Source organism: Ictalurus furcatus, chromosome 17 (genome assembly GCF_023375685.1).
Source record: "Ictalurus furcatus strain D&B chromosome 17, Billie_1.0, whole genome shotgun sequence".
NCBI lineage: Eukaryota > Metazoa > Chordata > Actinopteri > Siluriformes > Ictaluridae > Ictalurus > Ictalurus furcatus.
The window spans coordinates 13,252,540-13,271,960 of record NC_071271.1 but is presented as its reverse complement, the minus strand read 5'-3'; the positions used below and the strand labels follow the sequence as shown (position 1 = coordinate 13,271,960).

General features: G+C 38.2%; 1 protein-coding gene and 1 long non-coding RNA gene across 5 annotated transcripts in view; one reads left to right on the top strand and one right to left on the bottom strand.

Annotated features, from left to right (window-relative positions):
* bcas3 (BCAS3 microtubule associated cell migration factor) overlaps positions 1 to 10,814 on the top strand; it is a 221,795-nt gene extending 210,981 nt beyond the window's left edge. For all 4 annotated transcript variants that reach the window (XM_053646445.1, XM_053646444.1, XM_053646443.1 and 1 more), the window contains one exon: positions 8,484 to 10,814. In XM_053646445.1, the coding sequence (XP_053502420.1) occupies positions 8,484 to 8,635 (152 nt within the window). In that variant the 3' untranslated portion in view covers positions 8,636 to 10,814. The remainder of the gene's footprint in view (positions 1 to 8,483) is intronic.
* Positions 10,815 to 10,903: 89 nt separating this feature from the next.
* On the bottom strand, positions 10,904 to 19,264 carry LOC128621008 (uncharacterized). The gene is made up of 3 exons (XR_008388217.1): positions 18,470 to 19,264; positions 16,262 to 16,450; positions 10,904 to 11,874 (listed from the first exon to the last, which is right to left on the bottom strand). It is a non-coding gene; the product is annotated as an uncharacterized LOC128621008 (long non-coding RNA).
* Between the last annotated feature and the right edge of the window lie 157 nt (positions 19,265 to 19,421).

Genomic DNA, 19,421 nt, shown 5'->3' with positions numbered 1-19,421 from the left:
CATGAGCAATTTCTGAGCCTGGCTTTGAGAAACCCTCCATTTTGTTTGCCATTTTTGGTTGATGAAGGTAATATTGCTATTTAGATTGGACTGAGTCACACTTATTCATCTGTGCAATGGAGGGCCATTATCTGAGTGAGTGCTCATTTTAACAGCAAAAGATAGCAATCTCAAGAGCAATAACGCATAGCCGAAAGTGCACTGGCCCAGCCGCCCGCCACGCAAGATATTAGCACGCTGCTAATCAATCATCCAGCGCCTGCTTTCACAACGCGTATGATAGATTACACAAACAAACCTGGTGCTAATCCGGTTTCTTTCAGCCTGCTGCTGAAGCTTGTGCTATACTGGAGTTGAGATAGAGTATTAAAGTTCAAGTTTAGTGTAGAGCACTTATATGTAGACTTGCACAGCATATATTTGCATAGGGAAATCAGGCACTTACCGACCTAAGCAGAAATATTCAAATGTCTTATTTGTCTTGGAGGACAAATGGAGAACTTTTGCGTCACTTATGAGGCGCAATGTGACATGCTAGTGCCTTTGTGTTCCTAACAACAACCACAGACCCAGCAACTGCTGCTAGAGCCTGAAGACATAAACAGTTTGTCAGAGATTATGACGCTATGTGATCAGGCTGTGTCTTCTGTTTGTGCATGTTCTGATTTTTAAATTAGTGATAATAAGTGGACAGCATTCCTTGTAAGCAGAGATACCACTTTTTCTTTTTTGATACTGATGCTGAAACCTTGAGTATCAGCCATTATTGATACACATCCAATATTTTTTCCCTTTAAAAACTATTAAGCTTTCAAGTGAATTTTTTTTAACTAAAGCACTTCACTTAAAAAAAAAAAAATACATGCCTTAAACCACGGCTTTTTCTATTCAGTTATACGCTTTCATACAAAAATCACTATTCAAATCTAAATGTATCGATTTAATATAAAGTATAATTAATTAATTCCAAAAACGTTTCCTTTAATGTAAAGTATTTTCACACAGTTGACATTTGTTTTGCTGATTAGGGCACTGGTTGTTGTTGCTAACGTTAGGCCACATGGCTCATGACCTACTTTAACCTGCTTTAGGTTGTTGCACTACAAGCAGTTCTCTGATATTTAAGGCTATATTTGCTACAGAATTTGGTCAAATTTGTTTGGTTTTTTTCCCCCAAAACTTTAAAATTCATAGCAAGGTTTCTAAAGCTACTTGTATTCCTCCTGAATCATTCATGCATAGACATTATAACACCATTAAATCCATGACTGTGAGCTATGAAAATAATCATTTTTCATTAAAAGCCAGCTCAAACACAGTTAATGCTCTGGCCTAAGACTTACAGTACATACTGAGGCTAACACGGATGGTACATGTTCTAATGTCACACACTGTGTCCATGTGAGTTATTCAGATCCTTTATTCGGGAATATTATTTGATCATTTGTCACGGTGACTAAAAGGTGAGGGGGGTGGAGAGTGAAAAGAGAAAGCACCATCATTATTTCTTCCCCTCAGCACTCGCCCATTCATTCCAGGGTCACACTCTTTGGCCAGCCAAGAGTTTGAGTGTAATGTGCAGTGACAGAGTGAGATGGTGAAGAATTATTTCAGCATCCAATGATGCCACAGCTTCCTCTACATCCTCTCCCACTGTGTGTACATTCCTCTACCCCGTCATGGAACTAGATCTTATTGTATCATTTATCTCAGCTTTGCCACTCTGTTCCTCTCTCAGGCTTACTGACAACACCACAGCCTCAGAAGTGAGGAAGCAAAAGCAAGGATGGCAACAATGCATTTGATAGGCTTTTTGGAGACTGCACTTAACAGCTTGCTCAAGGGAGTGGCTCTTAGAAAGTGGGACTTAAGAGAGAGAAAGAGAGTAAGTGAAAGGAAGGCAGAACATAGAGAGAGAGAGAGAGAGAGAGAGAGCAAGCACTTATAAAATATATCTGTGTTTCAGATTTGAATAGGAGTTCCCAAATTTATTTAACAATGACAACCAGGCCACAAGACAGAATGTTTAATGGCTTACAAAGGGGAAGATGAAGGTAGTCAGGGTTGGTGTGAATAATAACAAAATGAATGTAGGTAAGTATATAAGAAAAAATGCAATAAAGTTATCAGAAAAGTATAGATTTTCATGACCTACAAGCTACATTAGTATATGTACTATAGGGCAGTGTTTGTATGCATGTATAATACTGTGAATTTGCTGTTGCTATGTCACTGATGTCTAAACTGTGGCGGATAGTGTCATCTTTCCAGCCCAGTAACATCCGGTCAATTGCTTTCCTCTCAGTATAATATAATACACTCAGAAATATGACTGCATTGACTATCATAATATAGTTGATTATGCGCTGTTGGTGAAGATGGTAGTAGTGAAAGAGGAACTGTTTGTATAATTTCTTGACATGGAGGTCATGAGCAAGTTCAGTTTAGAAATATTGAAATGCAGTTTTAGGTTTCTAGAAAGTAGCGGTATGAAACACCACCACTATCTGTACATGCATGTCTGTAGTGCTCCAGATATCCATATCCATATTTGTATTGGGCTGTACTGGGTGTGGCCTTTCGTGAGATCCGTCTCTGACAGTTCTACATCACTCAAGTTCATAACTGGTCTCAACTAGAAATGTGCACATAGTTGTTGTTTTTTTAAATCCTGCTCATGAATTTTTCATTTTTGTTCATACCTGTCTGTAATATCTAACAAATTTACTTGGTTCTACTCCCCACAATATAAATATCGCAACTCTGAAAAGGGAGTTAGTAAAGATGAATGAATGAATGTTCATGTTAATGAACTTGGTCTTTCATTATCCCATATCTGCCCACTCACTAGCAGCTGCATTAAAGTAAAAGCCTTGCTTTTGTGTGACTTAATAGTTGTGTTTCTCAGGATCCCGGTCCTGATGCACACCCTCCAACCGAAAAAAAAAAACAACAAAATGAAACATTAGTGCTCCTCCCATTCTTATTTGTAATTGTATCTGTTTAGAAAACATCATCTGTTCATACCAAATAATATATTCATTTATATCCCTACAATACAGATTTAATTCAGTAACTCATTTTGTTAGATGGAAGTGTTTGGTTTTTGTTGCACTATGGACAGAAGCATTATTTCAGACTGGTACAATGAAACTGTGATTGGAGTCCAGTTTTAGCTGCCATGAGTATGTTCTACTATAGTGCACACATGTACTGCTGCTGACTTTTGACACTTAAGTTATAACTATTTTTATTCCTACATGGATGAATTAATAATAGATCATTGGTGAAGCATGTGTATGATGTACAGTATGTGCTAATGATATTAGATATCAAATTCTGAGCAGCATGGTGCAGCAGACTTTCTAGGAAAGCATTAAAAGAAAGCAAGTGGAACGCAGTGGTAGTGCTGCTACTGTTCCTCATATGAAGCACTGTTGGATCTAATGGCCTCAACCTGTGGAGAAAAGACACTGTTTTTTGTGGGGGGTTTTTTGTGAACAAAGCTTTTTCTCTCTTTCCGTTGGCCTTTTTTTCTACATTTCTTCCTCTCTCGATTTTCACACAGCACACATTTGCTTTAAGAAATAAACCGTTTACCACGAATAAAATATTGATTGTGGATCTGCTTACAGAAAGGTCACAGTTGCACAAATTGTGTTTGAGTTTGAAGCATCATTGTTCATTCTGAATGTGCTTCAGGCGTACAGATTTAACCGTGCCTTTTATTAAATTGAAGCTCTCTCTAGGTTAATGTGAGCTGGGTTAGTGTGAGAACTGAAGCTGTTCTTAGTGAAAGTCCAGCTGAGTGCAGGTTTACGCTGTTCCTCGGGCTACAGGAAGTGTGAGGAATCTCTGTATATGTGCATAAGCTAAGCTTTGGTCATCACCACTATCCACTGGACGCTTTAGATCCCAGCCCTGGAGCTAGCATGCTGACTGCACTCATTAATCAAAGGCATATTTAGGATTATAGACAACGATCACATCAACTAATTGAATCAAAACACAACTTAGGCCAGAGGCTGGAGTGATTTGTAATTGTAAATGGCATGAACCTTGCGTCCTGCCAGCCTGGATTTGAGTCTCAGGCTTAAAGCGGTTCAGTCAGTTACACTGCCAGCTATAAGTCTTTATTTCAGTAGAATTTACAGATTTTAATTTGACAAGTTTCAGTGCTCATTGTATACATTAGTGTTCCTGGTCATTTAATTAAAGCATCAGTCACAGTCAATATGTGTGTGTGTATATATTAGGAGGCTGTAAATCTTAATTAGCTTTTCGTTTTATTTAACTTGAGTTACAATTTCTACAACTCCAAGTTGAGGAAATTACAAATTTGGGTTTTAGTTAGTCTCATTTACGTTAATCACTTCAAGCACATATTATGGATAGAAATCTTGATAAAATGGTTGATCTGGATTATCATATGTTCTGCGGTCACCCTTAAAAAATCCTTCTCAGTCCACACTAATTATCTAATGTTCTTGTCTAAAAGACAAAGTGAAAAAATTGGTCTGTGTAATTACGGCTGTTCTCACATCTTTGTTAATGCTTTGCCTGGTTCAGGTAGAAATTACATGAATATTTTTTGAGAGTGCACTTGCACATGCTGTGTCGGGAGGGCTGGCACTTATCACTCTGTTGTGTTCAGCCAGGAGCAGTACTACACTATAGTCCATCAAACCTGTATGTGCATGTGCGTGTGTGCAGTATGCTGTACCAGGATGTAGTGCTTGTATTTTTTTTATGCCACTAGTACTGTCTCTTCTCTTGCTTGACCTCCTGACCTCTCCATCCTCCAGAACTGATGCTGGCCCCTGCATGCATGTAGATGTTCCTCACTCAAAAAGTCCACATGCAGGAATGTCAGGAGCCCTGCAGCTCCTGCGTTATCTCCACTCAGTCAGCATGGCTCTACGAGAAAGCATGGCTCTAATGAGAATATGAGAAATGTGCCTTTTGGCGGCTTTCTGAGCTGCAGGCTGGAGTGCGTTAGGGCACGGCAGGTTACACTAGGTTTTCATTAGGTATAATTGAAAGCGGGCTTCAGTGGGTGCAGTGAGGGTCCTGCCACCTTTACCTGTCCAGCCCTGAAAGTATTCTTTAATGAGGTTGAAATATGGAGACTCTGCTCTTATTAATAAGTTTCTCCACTTTTGCCTCTTTGCCCTTGTGTTATGGCGGATGGTGCCTGAGTGTCGGAGCCTGATTGTTTTCATAACTTGTTGGCGTAACCCTTTGGCAGTTCCTGTACTTTAAGGTTGGAAAATGGTGTCACCTATGTACACCCACACCCATATACACCTTTCATTTTCAAGTTAATCAATCTTTATTTTAAAAAAAAAAGAAAGAAAGAAACCTCATGTGAGAGTCGGGTGAAAGTGAAGGAGTGGGTAACGGGAGTCGGGGAGCAGTGAAGCGTTGAGCAGCAGTAGCAACATTCACAAGGTGTGTGTCTGTGCCCAAGTCTTAAAGGCCATGACGGCGTCGGCCTGAGGAACAGCGTGACGTGAGAGCACTAACTAGTGCCAGCTGCACCACATTGAGATTAAAGTGCAAAACAAAACAATCAGATGGGATAAGTATAGTATTGGTGTGGGTTACAGACTTCATCCCCCCTCTCAATCCCTCTCTCTGTCGTGCTCTCTTGCTCTCAATCTCACTCTCTCTCTCTCTTTGATAGTAAGGGCAGTAATTAGGCAGACTCTCTCACTGCCATTTGCTCAGACCCAGCAGCCTGATTAAGGGCTTTTTGTTTACTTTGATCCCCGTTTCGTTTCTTCCTAATGCACAACTCAATCTGTCTTGGCCACCACAAGCCCCCAGCTGCAGCAGTGTGTTCTGAATCAGGAGAAAGCATGCTGAGGAGACAAGGGATACATGCAGGCTTGCTGGCTCTGGTTTCCCAATCTTCTTTTTGCTGCTGCATGACCTGCAGAGTGCCAGGTCACCCTAGGACCAACTGTTCGGTTCACTGTGAAATGGATTTAAACTGTAAACCTGACAGCTTGACTTCTACATTACCCAAGAACACCACTTCTGTATGAGTATTTTACATGAAATGCTAAAGACATGTTATATAGCATTTGTGTATGAGGTTTATCTAACGATCAGCTTGAAAGTCCAGTTTCACTGTGACACTGGCGCTCCTGGTTTGCTGATCCAGTGAGGATTCTGGGTTGAAACGGCACCAGGTGGCATGGCTTGGCCATCTTATTACTGTAAGAGGAATGCAGCAGAGGTATAGAAGTGTACATGTGTCATGTGGGTCATTTGAAGAAATAAAATAAATCAGACAAAGAAATTAAGCAAGGCGCCAGAGGTAATGCTAAAAAAAAAAAAAAAAAGGATGCTACCACCATCATGCTTCACTGAAGAGATGTTCTCAGAGTGATGAATAGTGTTGGGTTTCTGCCAAATTTAGACCTTTCTACTGAGGCCAAAATGTTCTGTTATAGTCTTATTGAAGCAAGTGTCTTTACTTCAGATCAATTCAGAGCATGTGTAGAGTGGTATGAATACTGGAAGTGAATCAAATCATTTTTAATGGTGGAATGTGTTGGAGAGGCCTGTTGCATGTAAAGTGTCAATGTTGAGAGTGCTTGTGTGGGTATCTACGACAGCATTATTTACTTTCATTGAAAAACTCCTCGCCGGTACATACCTTCCACTCCAGATTGCTCCGTCTGTGGCGCACATGCTCCGTGCTGTTCTGCCCGGAGACTGGACATGACCTGCTGCAGGCTCAATCTGATCGCTCTCAGGTTGCAGGATGTCTTGGAGCTGGTGTATATTTAAACCAAAAGGTTTAAGTGCATGTTTGTATCGAGCATTAGGAAAAACAGTATTGTGGTCACTTCACTTGTGCACTCCCTTCACTTTGAGGCAGCAGTGTGGGATTTACGAGCTTCTGTCATGGGGTTATGTGCATGGTGCACTCTCACAAAAGCAAACACACACCCTTACTGTCCTCCCTGCTGAGCACATATCGTCCGGTGGAATTTAGCCACCCGAAGCCTTGCCACCCTGCTTTTTCCTAAACCTGCCGCTTGGGTCATGAGGCCACGTCCAACCTGACACCATTCTCCTAATTCACTTCAATGTAGCTTTTTGGCATGTTCTTTTGAATATATTCAGTAATATTAAGATGATTTTTATGGCTCTACTGAAAACATTATCAAGAGAATATGTTGTAATAAAGCATTATGCATCTGTTAATCTACAAGAGAATACAATTCTGTAGTTGGTATAATGCTAAACTATAGAAATGCTTGTGTCCCATAATCAGATCACACCAGTTCACACCGGTTCTAACTTGTGTTATTTCACATTGGTCTGATTTAGTCCAAAACAAGCTTAAACTCCTTATTAGAATACCAAACATAGGAAACATTTCAAAACACATATACGCATACACATAACAAAATAAGTAGTTCAATTATGTTAGACTATTTATAGATTCCTGGTAGCTGGTATTAATTGCTGGCAGTTTATTATGTAATAAATGTCTATGAAATACATCAAGAAATATTATACTAGTATGTGAATAATTGATTCTACTGGGTGTGTATACTGTCTAACGTATGTTTAAGAGATAAAATGTGGGCAGTCGTAGCTTTTTAAACCTGCTAAAATTAATATTTCTCTACGGGATTCTCTTTTGGCCCATTTTGAGTTAATATTTCTGAACGTAATCGATTGTGTATGTAAAAATAAATAATGTCCAGTCCTTAATGTACATCATTCAGACAGAACTACTTAAATTACCTTTATAGCATAGTTAATTTAACGTGTAGCTCATCCTTTGTAGTTATTTTCTTGCACACCTGATCAGCTCAGATGTGTGGAATAATCCAAGCTTTGTTTCATTATTCCATCACTTTGTAACATAACAGAGGCTCCAAATTATTGTCACATACAAAAGGTTTAGCTAATATTTGTTTATGATTTTCAGATCATTTACATTCTAGCACACATGAATTATCCCATATTGTAACATATTTGAAATTAGCATAAAAATAATTGTCTAGTTCTTTAAAAAAAAAAAAAGATCAAATTAATATTCACTGTCATTTAGTAAATTATCCATTTATCAATTTTATCAGTTACCTGAAGTTGTGAAATCTGTATACTAATATGTAATAAGACTGCAGGCGTGGATCATTTTAGGATGGTGCATGTGACAATATTAACTAACTCATTCATACATCAAATCACTCTTGCCACTCAGCTTAAAAGAAATTTATCAAAGCCATTATCTCAGTAAATTACATATAAATTTAAATCCTATTTGACACTTTTATAGACTCTTTCTGCCTTTAAATAGACATTCATATTTCCCGGCAGCTGATAGGCTGAATATGCATAGTTACGAGAGAGCCTTTGTGTGTAAATTTACATGTGCAGACATTGTTTATTTTCTCTTTGTGTTTTCCATCCACGCTTTCTCTTTCCTATCTGTGTCTTGTTCTGTCTTTCAGCGGAACTGCAGAGAGAAGGCAGTATCGAGACGTTGAGTAACAGCTCGGGCTCCACAAGTGGCAGCATTCCTCGTAACTTTGAAGGTTACCGCTCTCCTCTGCCCACCAACGAGAGCCAGCCACTCAGCCTTTACCCCACAGCTTTCCCCTAGAGAAACGTCTCCTCTGTGACAAGTCCCACCTTTCTATCCCATCACAGGGATCTGCTTCCCTTTTTCCGTCCGGATGGATGTTGTTGTGTGCAATGTTGACTTCTCCTTCCACCCAACCAACCGTCGAGCAAAGATCAGTGAAAATCCTTTCAAATCAGGGTGGAAACGCAGACGAGACGTGCATGCAGGCTTTCAATAAATGTGCCACTTGATTCTTACTTGTGTAACAAACATGTCTTATGTGGAGAAAGAGAGAGAGAGAAGAAAGTTTAGCTCCTGCATATTGTGTAAAGGCTTTCACAGCTGCCATTTTGTCCCTCTCTCAAATACATGACGTTGATTAGTTCAAAAATGTCTTGTGTGCAGTAGAGACATGTTCATGCCAATATATCACAGGGCATTGGTGTGTATTCAAGCCATAACTTCATGTATGTGTTTGTTATTCAACATGTAGTATGTGTCTTGATTCCCTCTCAGTCAAAGCTTTGGAAACGTTAGATTGAATATGTATTTTCCTTTGGCAAAAGGACATTTTAATAAAGGCTTTTAGTTGAAATTTATTTCTATGGCAAAGTTAAATAGTGAAGTTAAAGCCCATGTATACATGTATTTCTGAATCAAGGTGTAATTTTAATAAGTATTTTTGATTTTGTGTTATTTTTAATGAAATAGTTTCCCCAAAACCACAGTTTACTTTTAGAACAAATGCTCAGCCTGTTGGGAAATTTGAAGAAAAGCCTCATGGATGTAGCTCCTTCATGAAGATACCAGGAGTGTGCAAAGCTTCATCGGAAATATACAAGTTCAGAATTTCACGTGTAAAATAGTGGAATCTTCGAACACGTTTCCTGCTCACTGTATAATTCCATACGTGTTATTTTACTTGTTATTATCTGCATTATTAGTTGTAGAAAACAGTAAACGTGTCGAAAAGATGTGTCCAAGTGTTTGACTGCTAGTGTGCGTTTAAGAGGGAGATCAGGACACACTGCTTTTTATGCAAACATTCTTTGACTTGTTGCTGAATTTTAATTTTGCCTTTGTGTTACGTCCAATTCTATTTCCGTTAAATGTCCTTTTACGATCATACAAAATCATACAAAAACATTACATTTATATCTCAAGACAAAAAGTATTTTCAATCTATTTTAGTATTTTATATAATTACATGAGGGGAAAGAAAAATAACTAAACTTTTTTTCTTCTTAGATTACTATTAGTGATTGCAAATGTTGACTAATACTGCTTAGTCATGTTATAATTGTTATAATGTTACAAACAATTTCTCTGTATATTTGATTCTCTGTTCCATTACGTCCATGAATGGATTTGGTTTGGTTTGTTTTGTTTTGTTTTTACCTTTTGGACTAAATTCCATTCATGTGAGTGGCTTTGTTATGGCGTGTGCACTGTATGACCTATGTTAGCCTTTTAAATGGACTGATTACTGCAGGGTTAATTGTCTCCTAATAAATGAGCCCCTTAGTGTTTTTTTTTTCCTTTATAAATTTTTAGGATTTGCTTTGTCAAACATCTTTACTCAGCATCTTTTTAGGTGTGTGAAGTCTGTGTACCGTCATGTTTAGAGGGAGTTAATAACTGCATAGCAAACCTCTATCTCTCTGAACAAACACATATGCATGCACTCACATATCGCTTTACTTCTTTATGACTTTTCTAAAGGAGCTATTCACTTGAACTGAACTGCACTAGACAGAACATGACATGACAGGACATAAAGAAACTCCAGTGATATTGATGAAGGTTTTGCTGTAATAGCTTTCAGCTCAGCTTGCGGCGTAACGAAAGCTGTTATGGTTGGACTGGACAGCGTAGTGCACGCAGCAAGTCTGAGGTGCATGTGATAGGAAGGGATTGCTGGCCTCACTCGCTGAATGATTTACAAAGGTCAATATTGGCATGACTATATTGCCATGAATGCATTGCACATGCTTTTTGTGAACTGTAATATGCTTTTGAACGACACTGGTTTAATCCTGTCGAATATAAATCCTTGCAATTGAAATGATCTGTCAAATGCACATTGTTTTGTGTCTATTTACTTTAAAGGATGAACTGTTCGTTCTGACCATGTACGGTTGTGTGTCAATACCAAGTACTGAACTGGGACAGAATGTAGAGAGAATAAATAAAGCAAGCATAGAGGCTAAGCTAGAAACTATGTAATCATTTACATTTCAGTTCAATTGCTGTACTTCTAAAGGTATTACAACTTGTTCCAGTGTTCTCTTAATTCCACAAACCTAAACAGGTGAACAATTATTTTAGCTTCTTTTACTTCTTTGTGTGTGTGTGTGTGTGTGTTTTAGTATTAACTGACCGTTTAACAAAAGAAAAAACTAAAATCTCCATTCAGTTGTTATGAGATATTTTAACACTCTAATCAAGTTGCACTCCTTTGTGATCTAATTCTGTTTAAACAATCAAGGGAGGAATGAGGCATGTTTTTGACTTCTGCATGGTATTGATTTACAGGAATGTGTTCAAATTACAATATTGTCAGTAATGTTATAGTCAGAAACCGCGTCATTTCCTTTAGAACCTCACCTAATAACCCTGCACGTATACACAAAACCAGTGACAACGCCGATAATTCTCCATAAGAGTAATCTTTATTATAAACACTCATAAACACAAACATCTGGTACATACAGGCTAAAGAAGCTCACTATGTACGGTCTCTTATATACTGTGAGATAATGAGTAAATGAAAACATTTTAAACATGATTGAGTCATTTAAAAAAAGTCAGACATTTTACGAACGTGTGTAAAGAATTCCTAGAAAGGTGATGAAGGCGTACAAGATGAATTCTAAATTAAGAAAAAAAAATCTCAATCTTATCTTTAAAAAGCTTATTTTATGTTCAACTCCCTGCTTCGGTGAATTATAAGATTCCAGAACCTTCTTGTAAACCCTCTACACCTGTACATCAATAAGGACTCTGAGATATATGACACAAGGGAACAAGTTGAATCTTTCCTTTCTGCAGATGTCCTGTTGTGCACTGAACAGATGAGCAGCAGACATGCAGGAACAAACCCACACACACACGTACGTACAAGCCTCTCTGTACGCCGTCTGCTAGCTGAGTTCACTGATGGCTGAGAAGTTCCCTGGAAGTGAGTCCTACACTCCACACACACAGAATCATGTCGGGTCAGGTGTTGAGAGGTGGCAGGATTTCTCTCTCCTTTCCACTGGTCCACTGTCATCTCTCTGTTTGGAAGATACGTTTGGGTGACTACTATAAATCAGAGTGGCAGCTTGAAATTGTGTAGGGCAGATAAGTAAGCTTAAACATGGTTGGCATTAAGCTGACCTTCAGAAGAAGAAGAGAAAAAAAATCCACTTTTCCTGAATCCGAGGGGTCTGGCACAGCCTCTCAGTCTCAATATTTAAAAAATGCTGAACAAGTGCAAAATAATAATAATAAATAAATACTGCCTCAGGACGTTGTATAACAGAACACTCTTAACATTGAGTTCACTGTTTAGGAGACCAGTAATATAAAGCTATTATTGCAAAATTATCATATTACAAATCTATACATGTAAACGTATCGATAATAAGAATCTTTTCGTGTGGCACAAAGCAGTCCATTCTGTTTTGTGAGCTCATGAAGAAGTTATTAATAAACTGTCGGTAAAACTAACGTGCAAAAATAAAGCTTAGCACTTTCACTAAATTCCAATTAAATGGAGCTCATGACATGTTCATCTACCGCATTGGTTTTTTATATATATATAAATAATTGACATATTGTAATTGAATGCAATTTACATATTTTGCATATAAGTCTCATTCATATTTTATACAGAATTTACTCCCTTTTTTTAAGTACTGCAGCCTTATTTTTCGTTTACTTTTGTTCCGAGCTCGAGGAGAGAAATAATAACTAGCTTTCTGCTTCAATAAATGCAGACCAGGCTGATTAAAACGCTTCATTACACAATTACAAAGTAACTGAAATCACATTTAATACATTTTTAAATAATGCTTACATTTCATCTATCGACTCGTGTAGTTCATGAGTTTCATGAGTTATTGTGCTATTTGTTTCAGGTCTTGAGAGAAATATAATGTGTGTGTAAAATGCGCGTTGTGCCGCTCTGATCATCAGCCTGTACGCAAGAGCTTTTTTTAATCACACTATTAGAAGATGTTGAAATAAAATAATATAGTGTCAGTCTCTTCTAAGACTAACAGAATTGGTTAGAAACTAATCGCTAAATGAGTTCTAAATGAATCGCTAGTTGCGAAACGTTTTATTTCTTGAAATCATTTCTAATCTCCATCTGAATATGCAGCGTTCACATCATGCCGCAATTTGACTAAACATTACAGAGAGATTATAAATCTAATATCGCTTTGAATGGATGGGATTATAGTCGGATTTTTTTTTTTTTTAAAAAAAAGGTAACAGAATTGAATTATCTTATTAATATATAAAACGGTTGATTAGCATCGGATTGGAAGCTGGTGAACACTTGTTGCATGTCATGGCACAGAGCCGCATTGATACTGAGACTGGAAGTCCTGGGGAAATAAGAATAATGTATTTTTAATGTACATTTCAAAATGTGAAATATATTTTTAAAAACGTGTAGACGACTCTTTAAGAGAAATCTTTTGTGAGCTAGGGTGTTTGTGTATGAGTAGAGAAAAGCGCGCATTACTGTGTTGTTAGTCACTGAGACTTTTCTGGCAGGTGTTATAAAGAGAAAATCGGATTCCGTTTCATCTTATTTATTGAAGACGATGAAAATATGACACGATTCGTTTCGAATATTGATCAGTTATTGTCGACGGAGACGTTGAGCTCTTTTGTGTTATTTGTGCCCATTATAGATATTTATTGTTTTATGTTGACAGGTTTCTCTAGTTTGATCTGGAGGAAAACTGTTGAGTGCTTTTCCATGAAATAGTGGATGACCCAAAAAAAAAAAACAACAACAACAACCCGCACGCAGTATTGTGTAACCTATCAAAAAGAGGAGAGTAAAAATGTTGTTTTTCAAATTTAAACCTTATTAATTGGAGAAATTAGTAATGCACGGTATTTTGCACTCCCACGACTACAGCGAGGTTACGAAGCTATATTTTAAAATGAAGGGAATAGCTCTGCTAAACACCCGAGAATAAATGAAATTAAATATTACTCGTGTTATTTTCTTTAATGGTATTTGCTTACTTATTGTTCCCAATATATACATTTCTGAGTGAACATTATATAATAAATTAAATGTTATTAAATGTTAATACGTCTCTGGTTATATTAGATTACAATTATTTTGTATTATTCTTGAAATTTTGCAAATATATACAGTTCACTTATAGTTCAAATGTGCTCATAATGTTCTCAAACAGGTGTAACCTAACTGCCTGAATGGGATAAGAGATGTAAATGGTCCTCATAGGCTGTATGTTGGCAGTGCGTGGTGTGTAAGCTATAACATTGTCCCAGGGGTCATTAGAGCGCCCCCAGCTGTTACCTGCAGGGAAAGGACAGGACTTCAGCAAAAGTCAATCATATTAAACTGATAAGTGAACACATTCAAGCCTGTTTATCTACTCATGGTAACCTAGTTTCAGTGTGTTGTATTTTGAAGATATCATCTAGTTCTGGGCCTATTTAGCTTTTGTGCTGTAAGTACGTTTAACATGACGTACAGTATACTCACATAGACATATGCAAGTCATATCTGTTGGTAGTCTAATGCGTCTAAACAGCAATAAATCAGAAGCTCTCAGTGGACGCTTTATATCGGCATACTCAATGTTCAGCCTACAGAGCTTCCTGCTAATCAATTCATTAGTCGGTAGGTCACATTACTAAGCCTGTTACCTGTAATATGAGAAAATAAATTGCGTGTGTGCATATGTGTGTGTGTGTGTGTGCGCGCGCACGCGTGTGTGCGACAGAGAGAGAGAGTTGTATTGATAACTACTACAACTGCTAATAATACAAGTTGTGCACCGTTACATCCTGAGCACAGCGACCTTATTGTTTTTTACTTGTGTTAAAGTACTTTGCTAGCAGATTCAAGTCTTTAACTAAGAATACCGAAATGTGAAGAATCATACACATGGATGAGTTGAATGAAACAGAGAGCTGGGCAGAGAGGAGAGGAGAGCAGAGGAGAAGAGAGGAGAGCAGAGGAGAGGAGAGCAGAGGAGAGCAGAGGAGAGGAGAGGAGAGGAAAGGAGATGAGAGGAGAGGAGAGCAGAGGAGAGCAGAGGAGAGAGCAGAGGAGAGGAGAGCAGAGCAGAGGAGAACAGAGGAAAGGAGAGCAGAGGAGAGGAGGAGAGCAGAGGAGAGAAGAGCAGAGGAGAGGAAATGAGAGGAGAAGAGAGCAGAGGAGAGGAGAGGAAAGGAGAGGAGAGGAGGAGAGCAGAGGAGAGAAGAGCAGAGGAGAGGAGAGAAGAGCAGAGGAGAGGAGAGAAGAGGAGAGGAGAGGAGAGAAGAGAAGAGGAGAAGAGAAGAGGAGAGGAGAAGAGAAGAGGAGAGGAGAGGAGAGGAGAGGAGAGGAGGAGTTGGCGCTGCTGGCCGGTGGGATCCCTGTGACAAGGGGAAATATGAGGGACTTTGACAGGTCTTAAACGGTCTGGCGCCAATGCCTCAGTCTAGCGGCTAAATTTAGCAAGAGAGATGATGCAGAGGTTCAGTCAGAGATGGCGAAAAGATTAAAGGAAGGGGCAATCATGTAAAAGTGAAAAAGAAAGACAGAAAAGAGTCCATTTAATAGACCTGTAAGCTAGCGTGCGTGCATTCTACTGAGAACATTTAGTATGACGTGTGAAAAACAAAAAACAAAAACCACTGTGTGTGTGTGTGTGTGTGTGTGTGTAAAAATATATATGATATATAAATATCTATATAGATATAGGGGTGTGTGGGTGTGTGTGTGTTAGTAAAACATGACTTCACTACTAAAGCAAAATGTATTGTATTATAGTGTATTAAATATTTAAATTAAATGTAACATACAACTGGTTTTAGTCAATTTTGTAGAGAATCCGGATTTTACTGATAACGTCATCGGCTGTACAAGAAAAGCGCTTCTTAAGGAGTTAGGCTGTGAAACCAGTCATATAGACCTGAAGATCAGAATCCAAGAAGTTACTGCAGGGTCTATAATATTATATGCTAATACAATATTAATATGTCGTGTTTTTATTTATAGAATTAAACACAAACAGTGGATTCAAAAACACAAAGCCTGACACGAGCAAATAAGGCGTAACATGATTTATTATGTAACTACAACGTTGGTGAAAGCACTGTTCACTTCATTATCTTCTTTTCCAGCCTTTCCACCTCGTCATTACACCTCTTATTTACCCGCTACTTCAGCCCGTAATTCAGACATGTAATGGTGTCTCTAACGGCGGGGATTCGACTGTTAGCAGCGGATCTGCAAAGTTTCCAGCATGAACAACTCTGAAGTCATGTGTGATAATGGCTCAGCGCTTGATTACATTCTCGTCGGGTTGGATGTGTGTGAGTGAGGATCGAGGCCCTAGGAAAAATAAATCGGGACGTAATTGCAGTGACTCTGTTGATGTGATTAGTTCCTTAAGTATATACATGGAAAACCATTACCGTTCCCATGTGTGCTTAATCTCCTTCCACTTGAAATCGTCATGTGTCGCAGTTTAAAGCCCACAGATCAAACATAGACTATTGATCAGGGCGAGTCAGCGGCTCCCTTTAGCCTATAAACACTTCAGCAGAAAGGAGCGCTTACAGGCCCTAATGAACAGATCACTGCACTGCCGCCAAATCCAACGACTGTATGATAAAAGAGAGAGAGAGAGAGAGAGAGAGAGAGAGAGAGAGAGAGAGAAATGCTTCTTTATCATGTGGTTAGACTTAAACAATTAAGATCAATATAGTGTGAATTAGCCTACAGCCTATGAATTAGTCTTTCTCATTTCATTTACAATTTATTGAAAATTGTAGAAAGAAAAAATAAGTAGAAATCTGCGCTAAGTCTCTGTGTGTAAATGATTGAAACTTGGTCTAATTGTTGTCTTAAATTTCAGTATGTTCACATTTTAATATTAACGGACAAGGTGCAATCACACATTAGCCTACAGTTTCACCAGCATAAAAATCGTTTCTTTGTTTCCATCATTTTTCTTCTGATTGTTATATCTCATCTAACCTATGCCAATTTATTTTAAATACAATACATACTTATCCCTTACTATTATTATTCCATGTAGCTCAAATGTCCATTTTGTATTTTTGTTGTTTCATAAAAGTACAAAAAAATGTAACCTAGATAGTTGCTATATATATATATATATATATATATATATATATATATATATATATATATATATATATATATATATATTGATAGGCTAGGTAAATAGGCTATTAAAATATTCAGATATTGTATGTTTGTCGTCACCACTAGATAGATTCACCTTTATCTAAGTGCATGTAGTACACGTTTTGCTAAGCATGCAGAACTCTCACATTGTATTTCCAGGTTATTATTACATCTTTTTTTCACAATCCAGCTCAAGGTTTATGTCGCCATTCGTTAAAATGCTGCATTTCAGCAACAAGTATCTCTGAGACTCTTTGCGAGACACTTAACTCCGCTTTGATGAACATTATTAAATATTCAAATGTAATAATAAATTAGTGTGCTTTCTTTTCCCGTTGCTTTCGCAAATCGTAAATATATTTATTTACGTTGCATCTCAAATAGTAATCCATTGAATATGAAATAAATAATCTCTCGAATGAATAAATCTATTCGTTTCTGCTGACAATCAAACTTTGTGTAGTGTTTTTTTATTTTTATTTACTCTTGTCAAGTGTCTCATTTTTTATTATGAATTTTTATATAGCTTTTATCTAATACACCGATTTAACGTTACTACATACCTAATAATCTGTAAACAAATGTTCTATCCGCATTACACATTGCAGTCTTTAGATTAGAGTTAATTTGCATGCATAACACACTGTCTCTCTCTCTCTCTGTCTCTGTGTCTGTCTGTCTGTCTGTCTGTCTGTCTGTGTGTGTGTGTGTGTGTGTGTGTGTGTGTGTGTGTGTGTGTCGCTAATAACTGGGCCACTAAAGAGTTAACTGGAAGCACTAGTAACTGGTTGCCGCACTCTTTCACACGTTTTAGCGGTGGAGCTGCTGAGGAAGAGAGAACAGACCTTGTTTGGGATATCTGACGTTGGGGTTGTTTTGGAAAATACTTGCTGTTAACTGATGACTCACTCATTAAAAAAGTTTTTATCAGTAATAAACAGCATTGACATTTTGAACAGAAAAGCACACACCATGCTGCTGAACATTTTAAGATCGATATGCCAATGGACATTTCTTATTGCTGTCCATCAGCCGACTGGCGCCAAGCGACTGTACAACACACCGTATCTAATGAAATCCCCTGTCCACTAGCGCACTGCTTCCTAACGATATAGTACCCTTTGCAACGAACATCTTCACTCAAGGTTTTGTTTTTAGTATTATTCCCTAAGGTTGAAAATACATGTTAAATATTTAAAAGAGGTCCTTTACTCATTTGTCCCCAAAATGCTTTTTTAAAAAAAATCTTATTTTAAAAATCCCATTTTAATAACTATAGGACCATAAATTAAGTGCTTAGCTTGAAACAAGGATTAATTCGAGCACATATAAAATTGTACCTAGCTGTGCTGTTAGTATGTGCTGTAGATATGCTGATGTGCTGAAATCTCCCATCAATACAAGCTGCTCGGCATGTCATTCAGTGATATGAATCAGATTAGCAGGTTCAACAAGAAGAAGCCACTCACCAAACTTATCTTTACACTGTCTTCATATTCCTTCCGTTCGTCTTGTCTTTGTATTGCATAAAGGCTTGTGTTTTCCAGTGACCCGGGCTGCATTTAAAGTGCCAGTGTCCGCTTTATAAGTCGCCTCCTCTCTCGCCAGGTTAGTGATGAGATCAAATAGATATTATAATAATAAACACATCAAACGGGTCGTTTCCTATTTTACCTGTGCGACTACATCAATTAATAGCCTACGGATCAAGCTGTTTTTTTTTATTCTGTAGCATTTTATTGGTCTTGTTTTGGGATCGCAAACAGACTAGATTAGTTTAGCTCTAACGCCCAAATAATTGTACATGTTTGTAAACACGTGCGCCCGATGGGAAATGTGCTTTCCTCCGATGGAAGCAGTAGGCTACATGTTAGTCTATCACTAGAGTCGCGTTATTTTAGTATTTAGCACCCATTTTATTGATTAGGTTGAATACTAGAGAGCGCAACAATTAACCTCAGTAATCGTAATTCCTGGATTCCAGTGCATCGGAAGTGAATTTGGTGGCTCTGACAAGGCTGGCATCGTCTCGTCGTGATTATAAAGCGAGAAGCTAATCGACTTGGTGTGTCCGTGCAGCGGCTGAGGAATGAGCGCTGACCCGCCCGGCTCCGACGTGTGGGAGGGAGTTCCCCTGCTTTTCTGTCATTGGTTAATATTTTATTCTGTTGACATGTTTTCTTGCTGCTAATGCTTCCGACACCTTCTTGTCCACCCCCTCTCCTTGGGCCTGGCCGGAGCTGTCAAAACCACGCCTATGGAGGCTCACAATTGGTCCGAAAAGCGTAAAATCAGCAATCAAGGGGGCTTGGTTCATTAGTACTGGGAGCTGAGCAGGAAGGACGTGTGAGATAGTTACAGTTGTGCAGTGGACAGGGAAGGAGCTAAGCCGCTTCACCTCCGCTTCTCTCTTAGAATATG